This window comes from Papaver somniferum, chromosome 9 (genome assembly GCF_003573695.1).
Source record: "Papaver somniferum cultivar HN1 chromosome 9, ASM357369v1, whole genome shotgun sequence".
Taxonomy (NCBI): domain Eukaryota; kingdom Viridiplantae; phylum Streptophyta; class Magnoliopsida; order Ranunculales; family Papaveraceae; genus Papaver; species Papaver somniferum.
The window spans coordinates 166,311,037-166,334,856 of NC_039366.1; the positions used below are offsets into that span (position 1 = coordinate 166,311,037).

Here is a 23,820-nt window from a genome sequence, read left to right on the forward strand (position 1 = left end):
AGTTGAAGGAGTTAACAAAGTAATGGATGGAAAATCGACCAAGTCTCTGCACGATGAGAAACTGGTTTCAAACACGATTTCCATTTTACCACTCTTTGATTCCATCAACTGTAACACTTCATGGGATCATGGTGTCTACAATTCCAGCAATATAAATAAGTCTCTGAATCATGATTGAAAGAAGAACAAGAATCTCACGTCTCACACACAGCACGAGATTAACAACTCATCATTTGAGTAATTACTCTCAACAGAGCAAATTCAATCATTCAGAACTTATCTTATTCAGAATTCACAACACACCTACAATCTTTGATTACCATTGATTCCACACATTTCTCAGCTTCCCTCCTACAGATCAACCCATCCTCTCGTGACCGAATTTACTCTGGAACGACCATTGTCTTGGTTTAGGCCGGAGTACTACAAATTGATCTTTCGAATTCAAAGCACTCCCTTCTTGCAGTGCATCTGTGTGAGGTTGAACATTTCGCTCGGTTCAAGGAGTCTCCTTCGTACGGTCGTCTCTTCCGTACGGTCGTCTCCTCAATCCCGTGAAAACCAGCAAATCGTTTTTCCCCATCCACAAGAATGAATCTTTGATTATTCCGCGGTATTGATCTTTCTCTGATCCACATCTTTGTGTATGTACTGTGTTGCTCCGTAAGTTCTCTTATGTTGATCATGGCCAATTGAATTGATCAATTTTCTTGTGGTTAATTCAATTGAGATTTTTGGATACATATTCATGTTTCATGTGATTTGTTAATGTCCAAAGAAATCCTTCTTTTCTTTTGAAAGTAAGGACGCTCTTGTTGTTCTTTCGGGAATGAAATTTTATGAGGGAGAGTTCTTAATTGAACTTGTGCTTAATTGTCAATTCTTTGTGGGGAGTGCGGCTGTGGAATATTGTAGGAGTTATCTTGTATCTTTATAAACTCCTTGATGAATACACTAAGTTTCGACTATGTGAAATCATTGAAACAAGTTTGTACGTTGTTCTCTTTTGATCATGAAGTATCTCTATGAAAATTTCATGAGGATTCCACTAGTTTTCGTACCTTTGCCAATTTATATTGACAAAAAAGGGGAGAATTAATGTGTAGTTCAGACTACAAATACATATCGTTTATGGATCATTATGTAAGTGGGAATGGTTTTCATATTGGGATGAAGTATTGACTAAGGGGGAGTGATACATATCACCATATTTTTGTTGTCAAAGTTGTGATATGATTGGACTTTGATGTTGTGTAATAATACTATGACACTGTATAACAATGATTGAGAGCAACTGTTTTCTCATTGTTATAGTTATGGATCTTCAACAACGATGATGCTGAGTTGAACACATTAGGAATCATTAGATTACTTGGAAGTGACGAAGATTTTGAGTAATGTTGAAGAACCAAGAAGATCAAGCATTTGGATGAGAAACTACAAAGTTTATTTATTTTGTAATCCATATGTATTGATAGTTTTGTCACTAAAATTGAAAAAAAGGGAGATTGTTAGAGCATTTCTCGGTCGAACTCGCAAGCGTTGTTATCTCATGCTTGTTTGTCAATATTAGTGATCAAAACTATAAGTCTTGATTTCTAGTCTACTTATAGTAATGTCTCGGACTAGGATAGATTGTGTGGTTGAGCATTAGACTTCACGGCGTTCATCAATATAATACGAAGAACTACTAAGGAGAGCTTGTGGAACTTCATCAACAAAAGTTATGAGTAGACTAACACTCATCTATCACTCAGAAAGTATATTTCTACTCTATCTCCTATATTGAGACATAAGTCGTGTTACTATATGGTTTTCGATTATGCACATTTAAGATTTCGAGCTGAGTTTAACTCGCTTACATATTTCTCGAAATATGTGTTGGTAAGCTTTCGCTTCAACCAAGTTCATCTTATATTCTTGACGAAATTCAAAAGATGATCATGTGAAAATCGCCGAGTAACATCTTACATGGTTTGTGTGATACAATCATTTGGTCTAGACTTGGAATGTTTCGTTATGATTATTTCAATAACTTGAAAATTTATTTGATACTAATAGTGTGTGAAAACGGCTATTGTCATCCTCTAAGAAAGTTTCAATGATCGAAATAGAGTTTTGATAGACACATTTTGTGTCTAATTTGATCTCAATACTATTTATTGTTGGCACTCGATTTTGTACTAATTTTGATATTTTATGTGTTTGTAGGCATTTTTGGGAATAAAACATTTTGGAAAATTCGGCTCGAAAAGGTGGTTAAGGCGCCCGCAAGAAACTTGTTATTCGGACTCCCAGTTTTGGATAAGGGGCACCTTCTTCACTATTTGCACCCCAGTGCTATTCGCACCCCACAGATGGATAGGGGGACACCCATCTTCATCACCGTGAGAATTATTTTGGCGGGAACTTTTGCAGCCAGCAGGAGTAACTTTTGTTTGAATTTTGGAGTGGTTTGAGTGAGATTGAATCACGGTTTTTGTCTGGGATAGACTTGGATCGACGAAACAGGGATGGTAACACGTTCGACTTCGTAAAAAATGGGAAGTACATGGTCTCCTCACGATGAAACAGAGTGACAACATTCTCAGACTCTTTTGAGATATTTTTGGTAGATTGTATGAGACTTGATAGTGTGTTGCTCAGTATTTTTATGTGTTTGAATGATCACTCAACGTGTTTGGAGTGTTCCAACACGAGTACTCGGGATAAGAAGAGATATTCTCGTCGGTCAAAGAAAGCAGGGCAAGCTACGTTTACAAGGGAGTTTTTCACGGGATTGCATAGGATTTAGTCGTGTAATGCGTCTGTCTTGAGTGTGCTAAGAGACAACAGGAACGTGTAGAAGATAAATAACGATATTCGGCACCAACAGGAGCACGTGAAAGAGCAAGAAAAGGAAAATATTTCCGTTAATGGCAGGGGAGTAAAAGAGGATTATTCTTGAGTTAATTACGAGATTCGATGATGATAGTGGGTATAAAAAGGATCTTGAGGAGTCATAGAGCGGATGGAGAGTTGGGGGAAGAGAATAGAGAGCTACAGAGAAGAGATTGGACGAGTTGCAGAGAATATTATTCTGCTGCTGTAGAACACGAAGAACACGAAGAACAAACTGCCAAAGAAAGTCGTTTTCCAACAGTGACAACGACGCTTAACGTGGGTCTTAGAGAAACAGTATCAGTGACACATACTGTGGGTCGTAGTTCTCTGGTTTGTAACAAATATAATTGTTACAAACCCGATTTTGAATTATTTATCCATTTTCTCCTTGTAAGCACCTTTTTGAGCAATGAAAAATTCCTTTGATTGTGTTTTCACCATGCGGAGCTAGACCCCATCACTGGGACAACGGAGGAAGCAACTTTTCATGATTGTGGTAAATGAATTAATTCTTTTATTGACTTTTTGCATAGATTTAATTGCTTTATGATTTCTATTAATTATTTGTTATTTTGTTAGATGCCGCATGCTTAGTTCTAAATACTTTAAATGCGTCATGCTTTTAACTTACAAATAATATTTTACGAAATCTATTTTTGGCAAAGAACTAGAGTCACAACTTCTTTTGTTTGAGCTATATTGTCTAGAGTTAATGACTGAACCATAACAATATGAAAATTAGTGGAATCCCGCGTCTCAGCGTCTCTTCATCTTGTGACATAATTTGTATATTTTTTGTGTTTTTCCTTTATTAATCCTAAAAACAATTTCAACAAGTCTGAGTGAACGAATCATCTTACTACAACTCAATTGAAAAATAACATCACTTTTTGGCGCCGCCGACGCGGATTAGTTTATAAATTTGTTTTTAGTTTTTTTTTATTTGTTCCTTTTTACGCCTTTTGGTATTTCTTGTTTGCTTTCAGATTTGGAACTGAGCTAAAGGAAAGGGGAGAAAGTGCTGAAAACAAAAGCGAAGCTTAAGAAAAAAAGAAGGAGGAATCCAAAAGGAGTGAAGAAGAAATTTTTTGTATATAGATATTCTATTTTATTTTTATTTTATTTTTTTTCTTTTTAGAAACTGTAATTAAGGTTTTTATTTTTGTAATCTTTTATTTTTGGACATTTTTTTTGTTTATTTTCGGACATTGAACTTTGGGACTTTATTATTTTTTTTAAACCCTACGGAAGGGTAGTTTTAAATATAAACTGTGTGCAGAGAAGGACGACGATTACGATATCGTCTCGGCCCCTCGGGTTCGTACACTGACATTGGAGTCGGTGGCCCGAGTAGACTTCAACAGTTCATCCCCCGTCTGGAACGGGAGGTAAGAATTCTAAACACCCGCGAATCCCCTGTCAGCGGGTTTACTGGATGATTTTGTATGCTTATATGTTGAGGACCTGAAAACGGATTTAATTTTCTAGTAAAGGGCAAGGCCTGGCCAAATCAAGATAAGGACTCGGATTTCATCACCGGTTCCTTCTTGTCCGCCTTAGGAACACGTAACCTACGCGAACCTAAGCCTAAATTTTTGACTAGAACGAGACCGATAGGGTGACGAGCTTAATAGGAAAGTCATTCGAGAAATATTGGTTACTCTTTTAAGCATACTTCGAAGTTCATGATGGTTTCTGTGAGTTGAATGCGTGACTGCGCCGCCTTGTAATGCGGTGAGGCCTTGGGTATCAAAGCTCCACGCAGATTCCCTCGCCTCTATTCAACTTCTTTGACTCGGATTGATTCCAGAGGGGTTTGCTCAAATTGTAACGAATTCCCTTTCGAAGGATTAAAAGCTGGTCAATCTAAGTGGATCCATCATTCTTTTTGTTTGCTAGATAAAATAGGCTTGTTGTGGTTGAGTCAGCCTTCTTTGTGTTTGTTTAGAATTCCCTTGCAGTTAGCATGTCGAACTGGTATTATAATAGCCAATACAATGAGTATTCGACTGAGCAGCTTAGACATTATCCTTTTTATGACCATAGTGTGAATAGTGATTGGGAACGCGAAACCTTTGAAGGTTATGGACCATACCATTTTGAGCCCAATTACTATCCACATACCCACAGGTCATACGAGCAAAACAATCCTTCTATTTCTCTAGAAGAGTCTCTCAAGATTTTCAATGAGTCGGCACAGAAGTTATTTATGAAAGATACTTATAATATTCTTCTCACAGAAGAGTCCGTAGAGCGGTCAACTAAGATATCTCTAGAATAGACCCTCAAGCAATTTACTGAGAATACAAATAGGATTGTGGAAAAACTTGCTCAGGATAGTCTGAATTTCCAGTGTAGTTTTCCCAATACCACCCTCGAAAATAAGGATAGTTTTTATTCACATAATCAAGATGACGAGGTTAGAATTGGTAACACTACTTGTTTTGATAAGGTTCGATCATTTTCATGTTATTATAGTGATGATTATGATGAGGACAGTATTGATGAAGAACATGAAATATGTAGGCATAGTGATCAGGAATTTGTTACTCCGATTGAGCTTTATAATGATAGTGTTGTTTCTAGTACAAATACAAATAGTTTTAATAATTATTCACCTATTCAAAAGGATGAGATTTGACTAGACATACCACCGTTTTAGACGATGTAGTTCATGATCCTTTAGCCTGCAGTATGTTGGATAATCCATTATTTGATGTGCCTATCAGTGAATCGGAGGAGGTAACTATGATTAAAACCTTAGTTGATGAGCCTTTATATGAAACTTTCTCTGGTAATCCTTTATATGATTGTGATAATGGTTTAGAGGAAAGAGTTTACTCTGAGAATACTGTTTTAGAATCTAGCGATTTAGAAACACTAGAATTAGAAGATGATAAACTCGTAGAAATGAGTGAGGATGAACCCAACTTAGAAGAATCTATTGACCATTTCCAGGAATCTGATGACCTAGAAGTTAGGGAAGTTGTGACTAGTATTTCTAGAGACACAGAAAACTCTAAGTTTGGGGGTGATTATCATTCTCCGTGTGCTTTAACTCTTAGAAAGTACCCTCCTGTAGGAATTGACATTTGTGCCTCAACCATCTTACAAGATTATCTTCATACATGTTTTCCCGAACCTAATGATGTCCAGAAAGAAGCTCAGTTGTTAGACACCCATCCTCTGGTTGATGTGGTTAACCTAGGTTATGATACCAAGATTGACTTTGTTTTCCCACCAAAATCTTTTCTTCCAATTGTGGGAACTTCTGATTTTAAGATGTGTCGGTTATTAAGTTTTGAGACTAAACCTAATCACTTTAGGATATTAGGGTCGATGCATTTTCTTAAGGAAGACCACCTCTTTCATTGTGGTCAGCTGTGTGAGTCAAATCTAATTGACTTAGAGGATCCCCAATTATTCAGATTGTTGTTATGTGCTTCTAAGTTCTTAGTTTAGTTTTTCCAGACTCTAATACCTGAACCGGATCTTAGCTTTGAGGAAATCCAACCGATGAAAACCTGTTATCTAGACCCAGTTATAGAACCTGAACCCGAGCCACAACTAGATGTAGTTGTCTTAAACAAGGTTATGTTCAGTATCTTCTTGGTCTGTTGCAGTTTCCTCTTCTTGTGGGTAACACTTTTTGATCCAGATGACCCACAATTATTTTGGCTACTGCTATACGATTCTACGAGGTGACTAATTCTTCCAATATCTGGCTGAAGACTTTAAACTTAGCACTTCTTGGGAGGTAACCCAATATTCTTGCGACACGTTAATATTCTTCCTTATTTCTTTTCCCTCAAGTGGTAATAGTTTCTCCTTGTTCATGTTTTTAATTTTATCTTTAGAACATTGAGGACAATGTTAGATTTAAGTTTGGGTGTAAGGGAGAAACTTCTAGCGTCACATAGTATCCAGTTAGCTAAGTTTACATATTATTTCTCACCGAAAAGATAGAAATTGGAATGCTAAAGATAACAATCTTTTGAGACATTAGAGAAAAATACATTGAGATCCTTGAAATTCAGGAAAGAACTTGTTCCTTTTAGAGGGTAACCGTGATGGACCTAACCATCCATGATGGAAAGGCAAGTAGGTCAGGAAATTCCAGAAAGACAAAGCAACCTCATAATGTAGTCTTAGTTACTGGATTACGACTCTCTCTCAGTAGAAACTTATCATGATCAACAAGCAGAGCGACATCAAAATTTATGAAGAAAGTTGAAGACGTTTAAGGTTTATAAGCAACAATAGAAAAGAATAATTCAAAAAAAAATCAAAGTTGAAGACTTAGTTACAAAAAGTTATAAGAGCAAATGATATAAGTTGTTGAAGTTCATGATACCAAGACATCACAAGTTGCGAAGATCCAAGTTCTAAAGTCCTTCTATCATGGCCATTTAAATTTTTGTCTTGTTATTTTTGTGTTGAAAAAAAAAATGAAATGAAAAATGAAAAAAATGAAAAATGAAAAATGAAAAAAATCATCGTTACGTTTTGTTCAATAAGGCCAAAGGGAAGTAGAAATTTATAAGTCAAACAAGAAATCGAAGAGAAGAGTTAATTGTCAAGGTTCTATGAGGTTCGATAGTTTATCATCAACAGTTGAAGACCGAAGAAGACGTTGTTTCTACTGAGCACTATGAGAGAGTCGAAGAAAGATACATTTGATTGCTTTGTTAGTCCGCTTTCAATATGGCACAAGATCTTTCTAACACTGGTTTAACTCATCACACGTAATTAGTCCAGCTGTGTAGCAGATGTCCCTCTCATCTTTATCTCTCTCCTAATCTTATCCAGCTGTAAATCAGCGGAAGCATCTTACAATGTTTATCTAGATGTGTAGCGAATATCTCTTTATCTAGCAGTGTTGCGGATGTGTCTCCCCTTTTCTTTAGTCAGCTTTAGAGCTGGAACCTTTAATTTCTCTAGCATTCTAGTTACTTGGAGACAGGTTGAGAATATGTATGTCCTCATAGCTCTTTTGATACTTGTGACCAAGTAGGAGTAATGGTTTTGTGGGTACACCTCTGGTAAACCCTTCCGAGATTAACTCGGTTTTATTTTTTATTAGTTTTGCTCGAGGACTAGCAAATAATAAGTTTGGGGGTATTTGATAGACACATTTTGTGTCTAATTTGATCTCAATACTATTTATTGTTGGCACTCGATTTTGTACTAATTTTGATATTTTATGTGTTTGTAGGCATTTTTGGGAATAAAACATTTTTGGAAAATTCGGCTCGAAAAGGTGGTTAAGGCGCCCGCAAGACACTTGTTATTCAGACTCCCAGTTTTGGATAAGGGGCACTCAGTTACTAAGGGGCACCTTCTTCACTATTTGCACCCCAGTGCTATTCGCACCCACAGATGGATAGGGGGACACCCATCTTCATCACCGTGAGAATTATTTTGGCGGGAACTTTTGCAGCCAACAGGAGTAACTTTTGTTTGAATTTTGGAGTGGTTTGAGTGAGATTGAATCGCGGTTTTTGTCTGGGATAGACTTGGATCGACGAAACAGGGATGGTAACACGTTCGACTTCGTAAAAAATGGGAAGTACATGGTCTCCTCACGATGAAACAGAGTGACAACATTCTCGGACTCTTTTGAGATATTTTTGGTAGATTGTACGAGACCTGAGAGTGTGTTGCTCAGTATTTTTATGTGTTTGAATGATCACTCGACGTGTTTGGAGTGTTCCAACACGAGTACTCGGGATAAGAAGAGATATTCTCGCCGGTCAAAGAAAGCAGGGCAATCTACGTTTACAAGGGAGTTTTCCACGGGATTGCATAGGATTTAGTCGTGTAATGCGTCTGTTTTGAGTGTGCTAAGATACAACAGGAACGTGTAGAAGATAAATAACGATATTCGGCAGCAACAGGAGCGCGTGAAAGAGTAAGAAAAGGAAAATATTTCCGTTAATGGCAGGGGAGTAAAAGAGGATTATTCTTGAGTTAATTACGAGATTCGATGATGATAGTGGGTATAAAAAGGATCTTGAGGAGTCATAGAGCGGATGGAGAGTTGGGGGAAGAGAATAGAGAGATACATAGAAGAGATTGGACGAGTTGCAGAGAATATTTTTCTGCTGCTGTAGAACACGAAGAACAGACTGCCAAAGACAGTCGTTTTCCAACAGTGACAACGACGCTTAACGTGGGTCTTAGAGCAACAGTATCAGTGACACATACTGTGGGTCGTAGTTCTCTGGTTTGTAACAAATATAATTGTTACAAACCCAGTTTTGAATTATTTCTCCATTTTCTCCTTGTAAGCACCTTTTTGAGCAATGAAAAATTCCTTTGAGTGTGTTTTCACCATGCGGAGCTAGACCCCATCACTGGGACAACGGAGGAAGCAACTTTTCATGATTGTGGTAAATGAATTAATTCTTTTATTGACTTTTTGCATAGATTTAATTGCTTTATGATTTCTATTAATTATTTGTTATTTTGTTAGATGCCGCATGCTTAGTTCTAAATACTTTAAATGCGTCATGCTTTTAACTTACAAATAATATTTTACGAAATCTATTTTTGGCAAAGAACTAGAGTCACAACTTCTTTTGTTTGAGCTATATTGTCTAGAGTTAATGACTGAACCATAACAATATGAAAAGTAGTGGAATCCCGCGTCTCAGCGTCTCTTCATCTTGTGACATAATTTGTATATTTTTAGTGTTTTTCCTTTATTAATCCTAAAAACAATTTCAACAAGTCTGAGTGAACGAATCATCTTACTACAACTCAATTGAAAAATAACATCAAGTTTAGAACACTTAACCAACATTGGATTATAAACATGTTATGTACTCTTGCATATATGTGATCCATGTCCGGGAACCATAGTATGCATACGCGTATGCGTACATGTTGGTTTGAGAAGTCCGGGAACCTAAGTGCGCGTACCCGTACGCATACTTGTGTAAGGTTTATGACCGGAAATTTCTGCTTAATTTGTAGGTATGCATACCCGTTCGCATACTGGCGAAAACCAAACTTGGTCTGGCTATTCAAGTATGCGTACCCGTTTGCATACTTGAGTGGTCAAAGTTCAAAAAACGGCTGTGACATGAACAAATACATTTATTTAATAAAGAATGCATTCTTTGCAAACCGTGGCTATAATGTTCATTAATTGATTCGAGTTAACCATACCGATTTTGCTTCAATTGTGTTCTTGTATACTTCTATGAGAATATAGCAATTTAACAACTCTTTAACTAGTTTTATTTGAGTCATTTGAGCTAGTTATGGTTAAGATGAATAATGTTGATATGAGAGTGTTCATATAGCTAACCTCGGTTAACTACTGTTGACACAACCTGGTGTACACGTTTAGGTACAATTACTTAAACCTAAATGAGGGTACATTTCATTTGTGTATAACAAGCTAAGTTCGATCTAACGGTTGAAAGATATTAGCTTGAATCTAATCAGGTTTTCATCAAACGGTGAATATTGAATGCTTTGTTACCAATGTAACATAGATTACAAACCCTGATGTGAAAACTATACAAAGGAGAACTCTAGCAACTGGGAAACCTAATCCCCACACCTTCTGTGTGATACTAGTTGCGCCTAGAGGCGATTCTCCTTTAACCTTAGGTTTTTCATGAAACCGTGTATGTTAACACCTTGAAGACTTCATTGGGACTGTGAAGCCAGACCCAACTATTTTCTCTGTAGTTGGGTGTTCTAATCTTATTTTTACTATCGTGATTGAGTATTATATTTTCTAAGATTTTCTTGAGATTTATCTCCGATATGTAAGATTAAAAGAAGTCACAAACATCTTCATCTCATCGCTTTTGATTCCACAATGTCTTGTTTCACTACCATACAATTAAGATTATTGTGAGGTGATTGATAATACTAGGTTGTTCTTCGGGAATATAAGTCCGGTTTATCAATTGGTTCCTGTGCACCTTGATTTATCAAAAGACGAAACAAAACTCGTAGGTATTTCTGTGGGAGACAGATTTATCTATTCCAATAGACTTTTCTGTGTGAGACAATTTTTTTATCAACTCTCCGACTTTGGGTCGTAGCAACTCTTGGTTGTGGGTGAGATCAGCTAAGGGAATCAAGTGCGTAGAATCCTACTGGGATCCAGAGACGAAAGAAGCGCAACTGTACCTTGATCGGTGTGAATTGATTAGGGCTCAACTACATTCCAGTACGAAGTTCATTGGTAGTAGGCTAGTGTCTGTAGCGGCTTAATACAGTGTGATGTTCAAAGCTGGACTAGGTCCCGGGGTTTTTCTCCATTTGCGGTTTCCTCGTTAAAAAAACTTCTGGTGGCCGTGTTATTTTTTTTTCCGCATTATATTTTTTTATATAATTGAAGTATCACATGTTGTGCGTTTAATTGATCAATTAGTAAATCCAACCTTTGGTTGTTGATTGAAATTGATTGATCCCTGAACATTGGTCTTCAGAACCGTTCAAGTTAATCCTCTTATATTCAATCGGGCTCGCAAATGTCTATTTGTTTGATTGCAGATTGAATCGAGAAATAGAGGTATAAAACTCTTTGATATTTTTTTCTCTATATTGAGTCTGACTGACTAGTTGATTCTCTTGAAAGTATATTGGAGTTTGTCTATTCAGATTGCTTAACGAAATATTAGGTGTGTGTCATGTGCCTGTTTTATAACTTGCATGAGTGGATGCCACCATCTGTTTACTGAGTGCCTTAATAACCGTCTCTGATTGGTTGTGGGCTATTGTCGGCCAACCAATGCTAGAGGGACAGGTGTGTGGACTGTATTCGTCATCAGCTCAGGATTATTTCCTTCTTCTGTTTTCATTTAAGGTGTAAGAACTTCCCATTTTGGGGGATAAGTATGAATTATTGAAGTGTTAATGGCTGCTTAAGTAGAGGTTACTTAATTTCCAATTAATCAACCCTTAATCTTTCGAGCACTGTACAATTGGTATCCAGAGCCGTTCGTTCCAAGTCTAATCATGGTGGTTCCTACTTGCAAAGAGTTACATGATACTAACACCAGACAGCAGGTTGAGATCGACTCGTTACATACCAAGGTAAACAATATCTCCTTGCAAATTACATCTATTGCTACTAAAGATGATTTACAGTCTCTCAAGATCGAGATAAAGAATGGGTTTCAAGCTCAACTGGAGAATTCTTTTTCTAATCGAGATCTGAATAATAAACATGATGCTGAGACTAACGACTCCAATTCAGGAGGTAACCATATAGGTGAATCTCAGTACCATATGCATTCAGGAGGCAAAACTCTTCCACCACCACAACGTATGCCAAAAGTTGATTTCCCTCGTTTCGATGGTGATAATCCAAAGAGCTGGTTACAAAGATGTAGTATTATTTTCAGATGCACGATCTTACAGATAACACCAAAACTTGGATGGCGGCGATCCATCTTGATGGCAAAGCTTCGAAATGGTATGATAACTTTTGCCTCAATCAGCCGAATATTTCTTGGCAATTCTTCTGTGATAATGTGTGTGCTCGTTTTGAAAACCCTGCAAATTATAATATCGTGGGTTTGTTCAATAAGCCGACTCAACTCACTACATTTGAAGCTTATTTCGAAGAATTTGAGTATTTGAGGGCTTTGTTGTTGAGTGTTCATCCCCATTTTCCTGAATCATACTTCACTGCTAGCTTTATTGGTGGTCTAAAAGAAGAACTAAGAAGCTCAGTACCAATGTTCGATCCTAAAACTTTGTTACATGCTTTTGCACTTGCTAGAATGCAAGAACAAACTCTCAACCTTCAACAGAAGGCTACCAAGCCACCGCATAAAATTTTCAACCCAAATTTTTCTACCTCCAAGCCATTTACTCCCTCTACATACACTCCCAAGCCTAGTATTGTTCCTTCTATTTCACTAAATCCACAACCACTCCCTAAAACAAATGCTCCCATTCCCCTTAAACGGCTTACACCTGAATAAGTGCAAGCCAGAAAAGCCAAGGGCATATGCTTTAACTGTGATGACTACTATAAAAGAGGTCATATCTGCAAGAAGCAGTATTTGTGTGTTTTAATTGGTGAAAAAACTGCTGAAAGTTTTGAGCCAGAAGAGGAATCCCAATTGGATACAGAAGAGGCAACTGCTGTGGAAAGTGACAAGGAGATTTCTTTACATGCTTTGAAAGGTACTATTTCTGCTGATACAATCAGAATACCAGGGTCAATTAATAAGAAATCCATTTCCATACTTATTGATACTGGGAGTACCAATAGTTTTATAGACAGTGCTCTTGCCAAAGAGATCAATTGCCCAGTTGAACAAACTGCTAGTTTATTAGTTACTGTGGCAAATGGTGATAAAACTATCAGCTCAGGTATCTGCTCCCAGCTCAATTGGTCAATGCAAGGGCATAAGTTTTGTGGGAATTTGAGGCTACTTCCCTTGGGGGGGTCTGACATTGTCTTGGGGGCTGACTGGTTGAGAAACTTAGGAGATGTACTTTTCAAATTGTCTAAACTGTGCATTACTTTTAAGTATAAGGGTAAAAAAATTACTCTCACTGGAGTGCAACACAAACCTTCACTCAGCATGATGAGTGGCTCAGCAGTGAAGAAATTTTTCCAGAAGCACTCTCATGGATTAGTGGGTCAGTTATTTACCATCTCTACTTCCACCACCAAAACCACCACACCACCTCAAATATCTTCCTTACTCAACCAATACCCTGATGTTTTTTGTGAGCCAACCAAGTTGCCCCCTACCAGAGCATTGGACCAAAAAATTCTTCTAAAACCAAATTCAGAACCAGTTAATCTCTGACCCTACAAATGTCCTTACTTGCAGAAAACTATTGTTGAAAATTTGGTTAAAGAAATGCTCCAATCTGGAATCATACAACCCAGCAACAGTCCATTTGCTTCTCCAATTTTGCTTGTAAAGAAGAAAGACAATTCCTGGAGATTTTGTGTTGACTATAGAAAGCTAAACAACCTCACCATCAAAGATAAATTTCCTATCCCCATCATTGATGAGCTGCTAGATGAACTACATGGTTCCAAGTTCTTCACTAAGATTGATTTGAAATCTGGGTACCACCAAATCAGAGTACACCCATCTGACATTCATAAGACTGCATTAAGAACCCATCATGGTCACTTTGAATTTCAGGTCATGCCATTTGGCCTCACCAATGCTCCTGCTACCTTTCAAGCTCTCATGAATACTAGTTTTCAGGGCCACTAAGGAAGTTCATCCTTGTATTCTTTGATGACATTTTGATCTATAGCCCTACCCTGAAAAGCCACTTGTTGCACTTACAAACTATATTGGATATTCTCAGATTGTCTTCCAATTTTTCCAAATGTTCATTTGGACATCAAAACATAGAGTACTTGGGCCATATTATTACAGGCACTGGGGTTATGGCTGATCCTGCTAAAATCTCAGCTATGGTGGATTGGCTAAGGGTGCACAGGAACCGAGACTGACCGGCGAACCGTCCCGGTACCCGTGGAACCGTACCTGTTTGTGTACCGAACCGAGGAAGGGGGTACAGGTACTGGTCCAAAAAATAGGAACCGAGGCTAAGCAGGTACAAGTACACGGTCCTGCCCTAGTCCCATACCGTCCCTGACCGAATGTACTGAAGAATTATAACCATTGGATTTAGGGGTAGTAGACTAATGATAGCCATTAGATTTATGAGTGGTATATATAGAAAAACTTGGCTAGGGTTTCTCATTTTCTTCACTTTTTTTCCGTCTTCTCTCTCTGAGTAAGAGAAGAACTCCATTAGAGTTACAGGGAAGTTTTCTTCTCTTCTCTGAGAGTGTATGTCTTCACTTGATGAAAGTTATTGGATGTAAAGTGCTTTATGCAAATCATTCAAATTAGGGTGGATTGTTACAGAGTCTGTAAGCTTATAGTTATCGTCTTGTTGAAATCATTATGTACTCATAAAGTGAACAAGGTTATATAACGAAAGATTAAGATTACCGGTTTTCTGTTATTGTGCAGGTTGTGTTTTATTTAGTGATATGGTAACAACACTTGTCTAGCACTACTGCTAACAAATGTGCTGCCATCATGGCCATGATTGATTTACTTCATACACTTGCCAGAAGATATAACTGCCCACCAATTGACATTACTCATGGTTCTATTTTTTTTCTTCTAGAATCTATTTAAATTTTACCTAAATATACGCCAGTCTGAAAGGGTACAACTATCATGTAAAAGGTTTTGGTCTGCAAGACTGGAACCGAGACTAGTACCTGAACCGTACATGGTACCGCACGTGTACCAAATGATATCGGAACCGAGGTACACGGTACAGGTACCGGTCCAAAATTTTGGAACCGAGGTTAGGGAGGTACAAGTACTCGGCCTCGGCAAGAACCGAGCCGAACCGTACCGTGTGCACCCTTAGGATTGGCCAATTCCTACAAACATTAAAGCACTGAGAGGTTTTTTGGGTCTCACATGGTACTATAGGAAATTTGTCAAGAATTATGGTATCATCAGCAGGCCATTGACTGAGTTACTAAAGAAGGATGCATTCCTGTGGTCCCCTGCTGCCACTACTACATTCAATGCTCTCAATACTGCAATGACAACAACTCATGTTCTGGCCTTACCTAATATCAACAAACAATTTACCTTGTAAACTGATGCTTGTGACTCAGGCATTGGAGCTGTGCTGATGCAGGAGAATAGAGCCATTACTTTCTACAGCAAACCCTTGGGACCAAGAGCTGCTGCCTTGTCTACCTATGAGAAGGAACTTTTGGAAATTGTGCAAGCTGTCACCAGATGGAAACAATACTTACAAGGTCAAAAGTTTATTATAAAGACTGATCATCAAAGTATACATTACTTCTTAGAGCAGAAGATTTCTACTGTTTTACAACAAAAGTGGCTCATGAAGCTTCTTGGTTTTGATTATGCAATCCTCTATAAGAAAGGTTCTGACAACAAAGTTGCAAATGCATTGTCTAGAAGACCACATGACTCTGCACACTGCCACTCCATTACTTCTTCACAACCTATATGGGCTTAAGACATTATTGCTAGTTATGCTGCAGACCCCTAGGTACAACATCTCATCACACTACTCTCTCTTCCACCAGATGCACCTACCAAGTACTCATAGACATATGGATTATTGAGATACAAGGGTAGATTATATGTGGGCATATCTGCTAACACAGGAACCAATTTTATGGAATCTCTTCACTCCTCTGCTGTGGGTGGTCACTCTGGAATGCAAGCAACATATAATAGAGCCAAGGCTTACTTCTTTTGGCCTGCAATGAAGAAGGATATTTTTCTATATGTTTCCACCTGTGATGTCTGCCAAAGAAACAAAATGGAGCATCAATTTGCTGCTGGTTTACTTCAGCCCTTACCAATTCCTGATCATCCATGGCATCACATCTCCATGTACTTCATTGAAGGACTCCCAATGAATGAAAGAAAGTCTGTCATTTTGGTGGTGGTAGACAGACTTACCAAGTACAACAATTTCATTGGCCTTCATCATCTTTACACAGCTTCCTCTGTTTCCAGAGAGTTTATTGCCAATGTGTTCAAGCTCCATGGTCTGCCTGCATCAATTACTTCTTATAAGGACAAGATTTTCACAAGTCACTTTTGGAAAGACCTGTTCAAAGCTCTAGGAACTCAGCTGCACCTCACTACTGCCTACCACCCACAAACTGATGGCAGACTGAGAGAGTAAATGCTTGTCTGGTAAACTACTTAAGATGTATGTGCAGTCACCAACGCAAGAAATGGCACATGTGGCTTCCATTAGCAGAGTGGTGGTACAACACCAATTATCACACAGGGCTGAAGATGAGCCCCTTTCAAGCTCTATATGGTTACATTCCTCCTCACTTTGCTTTTCCATCTGCTACTATTACTTCAGTCACTGAGGTTGCTGCTTACATGAAACAGAGGGATGCCATGCTTTCTCTCTAAAAGGACAACCTTCACCAAGCCCAAGCAAGAATGAAATTTTTTGCTGATCAAAAGAGGACTGAGAGGGTGTTTGAGGTGGGTGACAAGGTCTATCTAAGGCTACAACCCTACATACAAGCATCTGTGGCACTCAGGAGAAACCTCAAGTTGGCAGCTAAGTTTTATGGCCCCTTCACTATTCTGCAGAAGATAGGAGATGTTGCTTACAAGTTGGACTTACCTCCAGAGGCTAGGATTCACCCTATTTTCCATGTCTCACAACTCAAAAAGAAGATTGGTACTTCCATTACTCCTTCTCCAACATTGCCAGTGATGAGTGCCAAATAGTGCATATTTCTACACCTTTTTATTGGCATTTAACTCATCTTTTGTGCTTTAAAATCATATATTATCCCAAATTCTGTATTTTCATTGTTTACAAGAATAAATACTTGTATTAATTAATTTTGTGTTTTTAGGTACTAAATAAAGCTTGGAAGAATTAAGGAGCCAAAAGAAGCGGAGAATTGGTGACAGCGAATGAGAGACAACAAAAGCTCGCTCTAGAAGGCGGTGAAGAATATTGTTTGCACCTCATCCGCAAGTGAAGAATGTCGTTTGCACGACCCTAAATTAGAAGCGGGCTTGAGACTTTGGCTTCGGAAGAAGACATGGGCTTAGAAGTGATAAAAACCCAGATCCAAGAACCAAACCCGTTTCTAACATAAACCGTCAGATTTGATACAGCTGCTTATCATCCAACAGCATCTCCACTCGGTACATCAAAATCTGATACCCCCGATCAACGCCCAAACCACCTTTCCTCTCTTCCCTAATCGAACAGAAAGAAGTATCTTTTCCATTTTCTCTCCTCTCTTACAGAACCAGTACCATTTCACCTCCATCAATCACCTCTACTCCCGACCACTTCTGAACTCAGCCAACCTATCAGCCACCCTATGCAATCAATCAACCCTCTAATCTCTCTCTCCGTCTTATCCTCTCCATTGTCACACACAGTAACCCTAGAAGCTAGGATTGAGAGAGAGAATTAGGGTTATCCTCAAGAGCTAAAAGCAAACATCAAATCAAGAGTTGCAGGTAGAATTGCAGAGGGGGTTTGTCGGAAAATACGTTTTGAGTAAGTGGTTGTTCTCTAATTTATCAAATCTAAGGGATTGAGTGAAACTGTGTATAAATAGGGATGAGAGTTATGTGTAAAATTCATGCCCGGATTAGCCGGTGCACCAAGCAGTAGTTCATGTTTGATTTCATTATCTCCATGATGTTCTAATTTCATAGTTAGGGTTTAGATGAAACCATTAATCCATTGCTACATTTGGTTCGTGTATTGATATTGTTCTTGTTGTGCTATAATGTTTTGGATAAATATAATCTGAGCCTTCAGCATTTTGCTCTCACAGTGTATGCCATGTATCCATTGTAGTTAGAGTAACACTATGTTGATTGTGCTACAACTCATGCTTAATTGATTGTTGTTCAATCCTTTGACTAGTTGTGCCCTGAAAAGACAGTTAGTACTTTGGAGAAATACCTTAGTTGCGATTAGAATATCCATATCAGGGTTGTTTAATTATCTAAGTGATTGATCTGCGGTTAGTTTGTCTTGTGAGAGGGCAGCTAATACTAGGGTTAGGAATCATCGTAGTGACACTAAACTATCCTCCTGAAACTGCCCTGGATAGGCGGAATACCACCGGTATCCATTATAAGGGACTAGAACATTGTTGAGATTGAATTGAATTGGTGTGGTTAAGAGGTGGATTCGACTGCCCTAGCATCATATTTATCTGCTTGTTAGATTACTTTTGCTTTCGTTTTTGTTATCTCTGTTACTACCATCATCTTCGTCTTATCGACAAAACAAAACCCCCTTTTGTGCTACTCTTGTTTCGAATCAGTTATAGTTAAAACCATAGTTTCAAATCTACACCCACCTTGTCCCTGTGGATCGACCTGTGCTTGCCCTGTGTTACATTGTGACACTGTGCACTTGCAGTTAGACATAGTCGTAGGTACTCTTTCAAGTCCTACCAAGTTTTTGGCGCCGCTGCCGGGGACTCGGTAGCGGTGTAGCTGAAGTTTCTTCGTCACTTTACTGATTTTTGTATAATATTTGTACATATGTGTCAGAAGATTGCATCCTGTTGTTTAGTATAGTTGTAGTTTTGATTTTCTATCACCTGCATCATCATAATTTAAACCCATCTGTATATATTGCATCTTGCATCCGTAACTGTGCTGTTATATTGAAGTTCATTTAGTCCGCATCACTTTAAATCTATCTTTGCATCCTGTAAAATATTGTTAGCTGTAGCCTTTAATTTGAATCATTCTGTATTTGTATCTTTTCATTTTTCAGTCACAGCATCCTCATAACTGAACTTGTGTCTCATTGTTCTGGTGTTCCTATAGCTTGAGTCTGCTTAATCTGTAGCTTGTTTCTGTAGCATTGGCATCTTGTCATTACACTTGGTGACCTATCATTCATCCTGCATCAGTAGTAGGTTATTTTAGTCTTGTCCTGTAGCATTTTGCATCACTGCATCACATATGATAATTAGATTGCCCTGTATCGTTCACTTAGTATAGATAGATTAGGTAAGCCGTAATTGTTCTTTAGATTTTGTCCTGTATAAAGCATTTTATATTTTGTTAACTAGCATTTTGTCAATTTTTTTTTTTTTTGTTTTTACTAGCACTTATACCTTGTCTGTAGTTTTAAACTAGTATCAGTTAATGATAGTTCATTGTTAATAGAGGTCGCATGATACAACTTTTTTGCATAGTTCTTTGTTGCATACATCATTTGCATTTGTAGGCCCTAAGTAGATTCTGTTCTACAGCTTTTGACTTTGCATTTCATTTTGGTTTCTTTTTGTCTGTATCATATCTCACTTAGGAATTTGTTTAGACTTTAGCTGGTGTTTTAGTTTAATTCTTCTCCGTCTTTTAGCTTTTGGCATATTTACATCAACTATTCATAGTTCTAGTGTACATAGTTGCAAATTTTTCTTGTTTTGTACTAAATCTTTTTGTCAGTTGTTGGTAGTATATCTTCATCATTTGCAAATGTTTGCCCTGTAGTGGTACTTCATAGTTTGTACATACCTGTAATATCATTTTGTCATCTTTCTGTACATCATTAGCATCTTGTCATTTTTCTGCCCTCTAAAATCTTGTTTGTAGTTAAATAATAATATAAGTTAGTACGTTAAATAATAATATAAGTTAGTACAAAGTGTATAATAATTAAAAGTTTGTGTTAAGCTTCTTTGTAGTCTGTTAGTGTAGGTCATTAGATTTTCCTTTCTTTCTTACTGCTTTATAGTTCCGAGTACTAAAAAAAAAAAAATTTAGGTCGCAATCAGGTGCTCACAAGCCTGTTGTACAAGCCAAGGAAGAAATCTGGCAGTAGCGCATTCTCCCAGTTCTGTACCGGCTGTGTTCTGTAAACTCTTGTGCAGAGCCAAGAAAAGGACGGCAAGTCCGTGGTGCCGACTCTAGCCTGTTGCCAAAGGTAAGTTTCTAGAAACCTACTCTGATCCAAATACTGCCTTTTGTTGCTATTCCCTGAATGATTTTGAAAGTTGATTTATGAAAATAGCTTCATAGTTGTGTTACATGACGAGCTGGCCACTTGTTTGTTAACCACAGTTTAATTGCTAAACATCCAATAAATCATGTCAGGATTCTGGTCTGCAATTGATGATGAGAAATCATCGCACAAATCCATTAGACAACTTGCACAAGAGCATGCTTCACGTTATGAGCCTCCCACAAACCATGATGTTGATAATTATAGGGAATATTACAGACCTTTTCAGGGTCCTGAGCTTGAATATACAGACCCTAGTTCTTATTCGCACATGTATCATTCGCCACAGGTTGAAAATGAACATTTTTGTAATGCCCAGCTCACACAATCATCACTTTTGGAACAGTTAAAAGCTCAAATCACAGAATTAGAAATGCAAATATATGTTTGTACCTTGTGTGGTAACTTGTAACTTAGGCCATCTTATTGAGAACTGCCCTGTTTTGCATGAATTTAGGCAATATAAAGCGCATCAGGTTGCTGGCGTATGTCAAATGCAAGATAATCATCCCTACCCTCAGACTTGCAACATAAATCCCTGTTACAATGATGATAATGAATTAAATTTTGAAAACAGTATGTTTAGTCCTACTCATGCAACTGATAGTGAAAACGAACCTAATATAGAGGTAAAAGAAGGGACTAGAAATACTACAATTTTGAATAGGGAAATGCATTTCTGTTATGATGATGATGATTATGATGTTATGTTAGAAGAACATGTTTATGCAGAAAATATTGTGGAACCTTTGGGTTCAGGAACATTAGGCTTTTCTGCCTCGACCTTCATGAATGATGTTTCTTCTAGTGCTACATATACATGTGATGTTAATACTGATCTTGGGCCTGTGCAACTGACCTGTGAAAAAGAGCACGACACACATCTTGTGTCTGACATAGGTAATGTTGAATCTTCTGTTGACACTAATGACCTTATGCATGAAAATATAATTGACGTGTCTGATTCTCTACCTAGGTCACAGTATGATGTCTCTTTCGATTTGCCTATGCATGAGAATAAAGTTTTGAATGATGCTGATGATTCTGAATTGTGGTTCGTTAATTTGTCCAATGACTGTGAGCATGATAGAGCACTATTTGTTTCTGCCTTGGGAAAAACTAGATTGCGTAGTGATATTTTTGAGCCTAAAATTGAATGTAATTTAAATGCATCTGATTCCCTTCCTAGAACACAGTGTGTTGCTCCCTCTGATTCTCTTATGAATGACACAAAGGTTTTGGATGATGATGATTATGAACTAGGGCTTGATGAATTGTTCTATGAAAATGAACATGATATGCATGTTTTTGATTTTAGGAGAGTGTGTGTTGGTACGAATGATTTTGTACATGAAAATAACTTAGATATACCAACTTCCCTGCCCATGTCACAAACTGGTAATCTTCCAACCAACCTAGATTTGGTTTGTAACAAAATTGTAAAACCAACTTTGCTGAGAATACCTAATCTAGGATTGGAACTGTGTGCCTCCCAAGTCCTCTTGGACTATTTTTCAGACAAGTATAATGTTTTTAAGAAGCCACAGTTGGAATGCGCTCATGTTTCTCTGGACGTTCCTAACACAGTTCATTTTGAGTTGGACCTTGTGCATGATGAACCCTTGAAATTGCAGGATTTTGTGTACAAAAGTGTATCTGTTGTAAAATCCAGGTTTGAGGTAGCTCATCTTGTTTTGCAGTCTCACTTACATTTCTGTCCTATTATAATTGTGTGAGGCTGTTAAAATTTTTGCACTCCGTCTTTTGGTCTGATCCTCAACTCTTTAGATTGTTGGTGTATGGTGAAATTTTCTTTTATATAATCCAATAAGTAATCATATTTCCTACCTTTTTCTTGTTTATATTGTGCTAATCCAATATGATCTCAGCTGAAAATGTTGGATACTAGCCTTGAATAATGAAGCTCTAATCTTGCTTTTGTCGACATACCGGTAATCTCTTCCCTTTTCTTTACTCAGCATAGTTTCTCATGGTATGTTTCTGTTTAAATTCTTATCAACTTTTGAAACATTAAGGACAATGTTAGATTTAGGTATGGGGGAGTGTTTTGCATATAGAGTTCTCGGTCTTTTCTTTTCATCTTATTTTTAAAAAAAAAATGAAAATTTTCTGTAAAAATTTGCATAAAACCTCCAACTTTTAGAGATTTTGGAGTCACTAGCATGCTCCTAGCTATGGTTACATAGAGAGGCTGACCGAAATAACTGAACTTGGAAGAACTGCAGAACACAATCGGGTTTCTTAGTTGTTAGAGCGTTAAAGTTGGATTTAAACATGCCGGTGGGAAAATTAGGTGCTGCAAAGATATTTGGTAGTAGAGTTGTGATCACCCTTAGTGGAGACTACCTATTTTTAAATTAAGCGAGGCACCGACCTTCATTTTTTTGTGACCATCTAAAAATCCCTTTTAGAGTGTGTCACCGTACGTAAATTCCGGGTAGGAATGGTGAGATACCCAACTTCGCACCACTTTCAACACTATTTTTGATCTCTTGAGTGCTAATTTTGTCAATCATGAAAATGACGTCTAAAGATGAAAACTTCTTCTTGTAGTTTGATTTGCAGTTAGCACCATTCTTTCTCTCACGACAACATAACGGATCCATAGAAACACATCATCATCAAACGAGCAGAGCAACGTCAGAATATATGAAGAAAAATTGAAATAGTCCAAGGTTCACATGCAACAACTCAAGGAAAGGTAAAAAGTTCTTATTCAAAGTTAAGATACAGTACAAAAAGCAGAATTCTATACACATTTGAAGAGATATTTTACAAGAGCAAAGAAAAGAAAATAAGATGAGAAATAGTGAAGTTCATAAAATCAAGACAATACAGGTTGTGAAGGATTAAGTTATAAAGTCCTTCATCTTATCTTAATTTAGTAGTTTTCCTAGTTATTTTGTTACTTTCAGTTTGTCATCTTATCTTAATTTAATTTAATTAAAAAAAATGAAAAATACAGTTTGTTTTTAGTTTTGCTTAATAAACACCGTGGTAAAGAAGAATGTAACAGGAAACTTCAAGCAACAAGGAAATTGAAGAGAAAAATCAGAAATTGTCAAGGTTCTACGAAGTTCAGAAGTTCATCATCAAGTTGAAGATCGAAGATTGAAGACGTTTCTATGGATGCTGTGAGAGTGGTGTTGATTGTCGATCGGATGTGAAGGTAAGTGAGTACTCCCATCCTCCTATAATGATTGATTTCCTTTCTTAGAGATCACCAGAAAAAGATTCTTTTTGTCCACAATTATGTGGAGTCTCCAGAAATTATTTCGGAAGGTTCTCCTCCCCACCATTCAATGTGTGCAGGATTTCTCTCTTTATTCTTGTCTGCACACAAAACCCTATTAGTGA

At 37.6% G+C, this 23,820-nt stretch overlaps 1 protein-coding gene across 4 annotated transcripts; it reads left to right on the plus strand.

The window, feature by feature from the left end:
• Positions 1 to 17,706: 17,706 nt before the first annotated feature.
• On the plus strand, positions 17,707 to 23,537 carry LOC113309427. Of its 4 annotated transcripts, none has more exons than XR_003340592.1 (3): positions 17,707 to 17,964; positions 20,205 to 23,164; positions 23,480 to 23,537. XR_003340592.1 is itself a non-coding variant. In XM_026557858.1 (2 exons), the coding sequence occupies exon 2, from the start codon at positions 20,826 to 20,828 to the stop codon at positions 22,176 to 22,178; it is 1,353 nt and encodes a 450-aa protein (XP_026413643.1). In that variant the 5' UTR covers positions 17,707 to 17,964; positions 20,205 to 20,825; the 3' UTR covers positions 22,179 to 23,501. The 4 variants fall into 4 exon arrangements, 2 of the variants coding, with proteins under 2 accessions (XP_026413643.1, XP_026413644.1); XR_003340593.1 differs by having other exon boundaries at positions 23,470 to 23,524; XM_026557858.1 differs by having other exon boundaries at positions 20,205 to 23,501.
• The last annotated feature ends 283 nt before the right edge of the window (positions 23,538 to 23,820 follow it).

What these genes read in the sequence shown, in the direction of transcription:
- LOC113309427 (XM_026557858.1), top strand. Translation starts at nt 20,826, where the DNA reads ATGTTTGTACCTTGTGTGGTAACTTGTAACTTAGGCCATCTTATTGAG.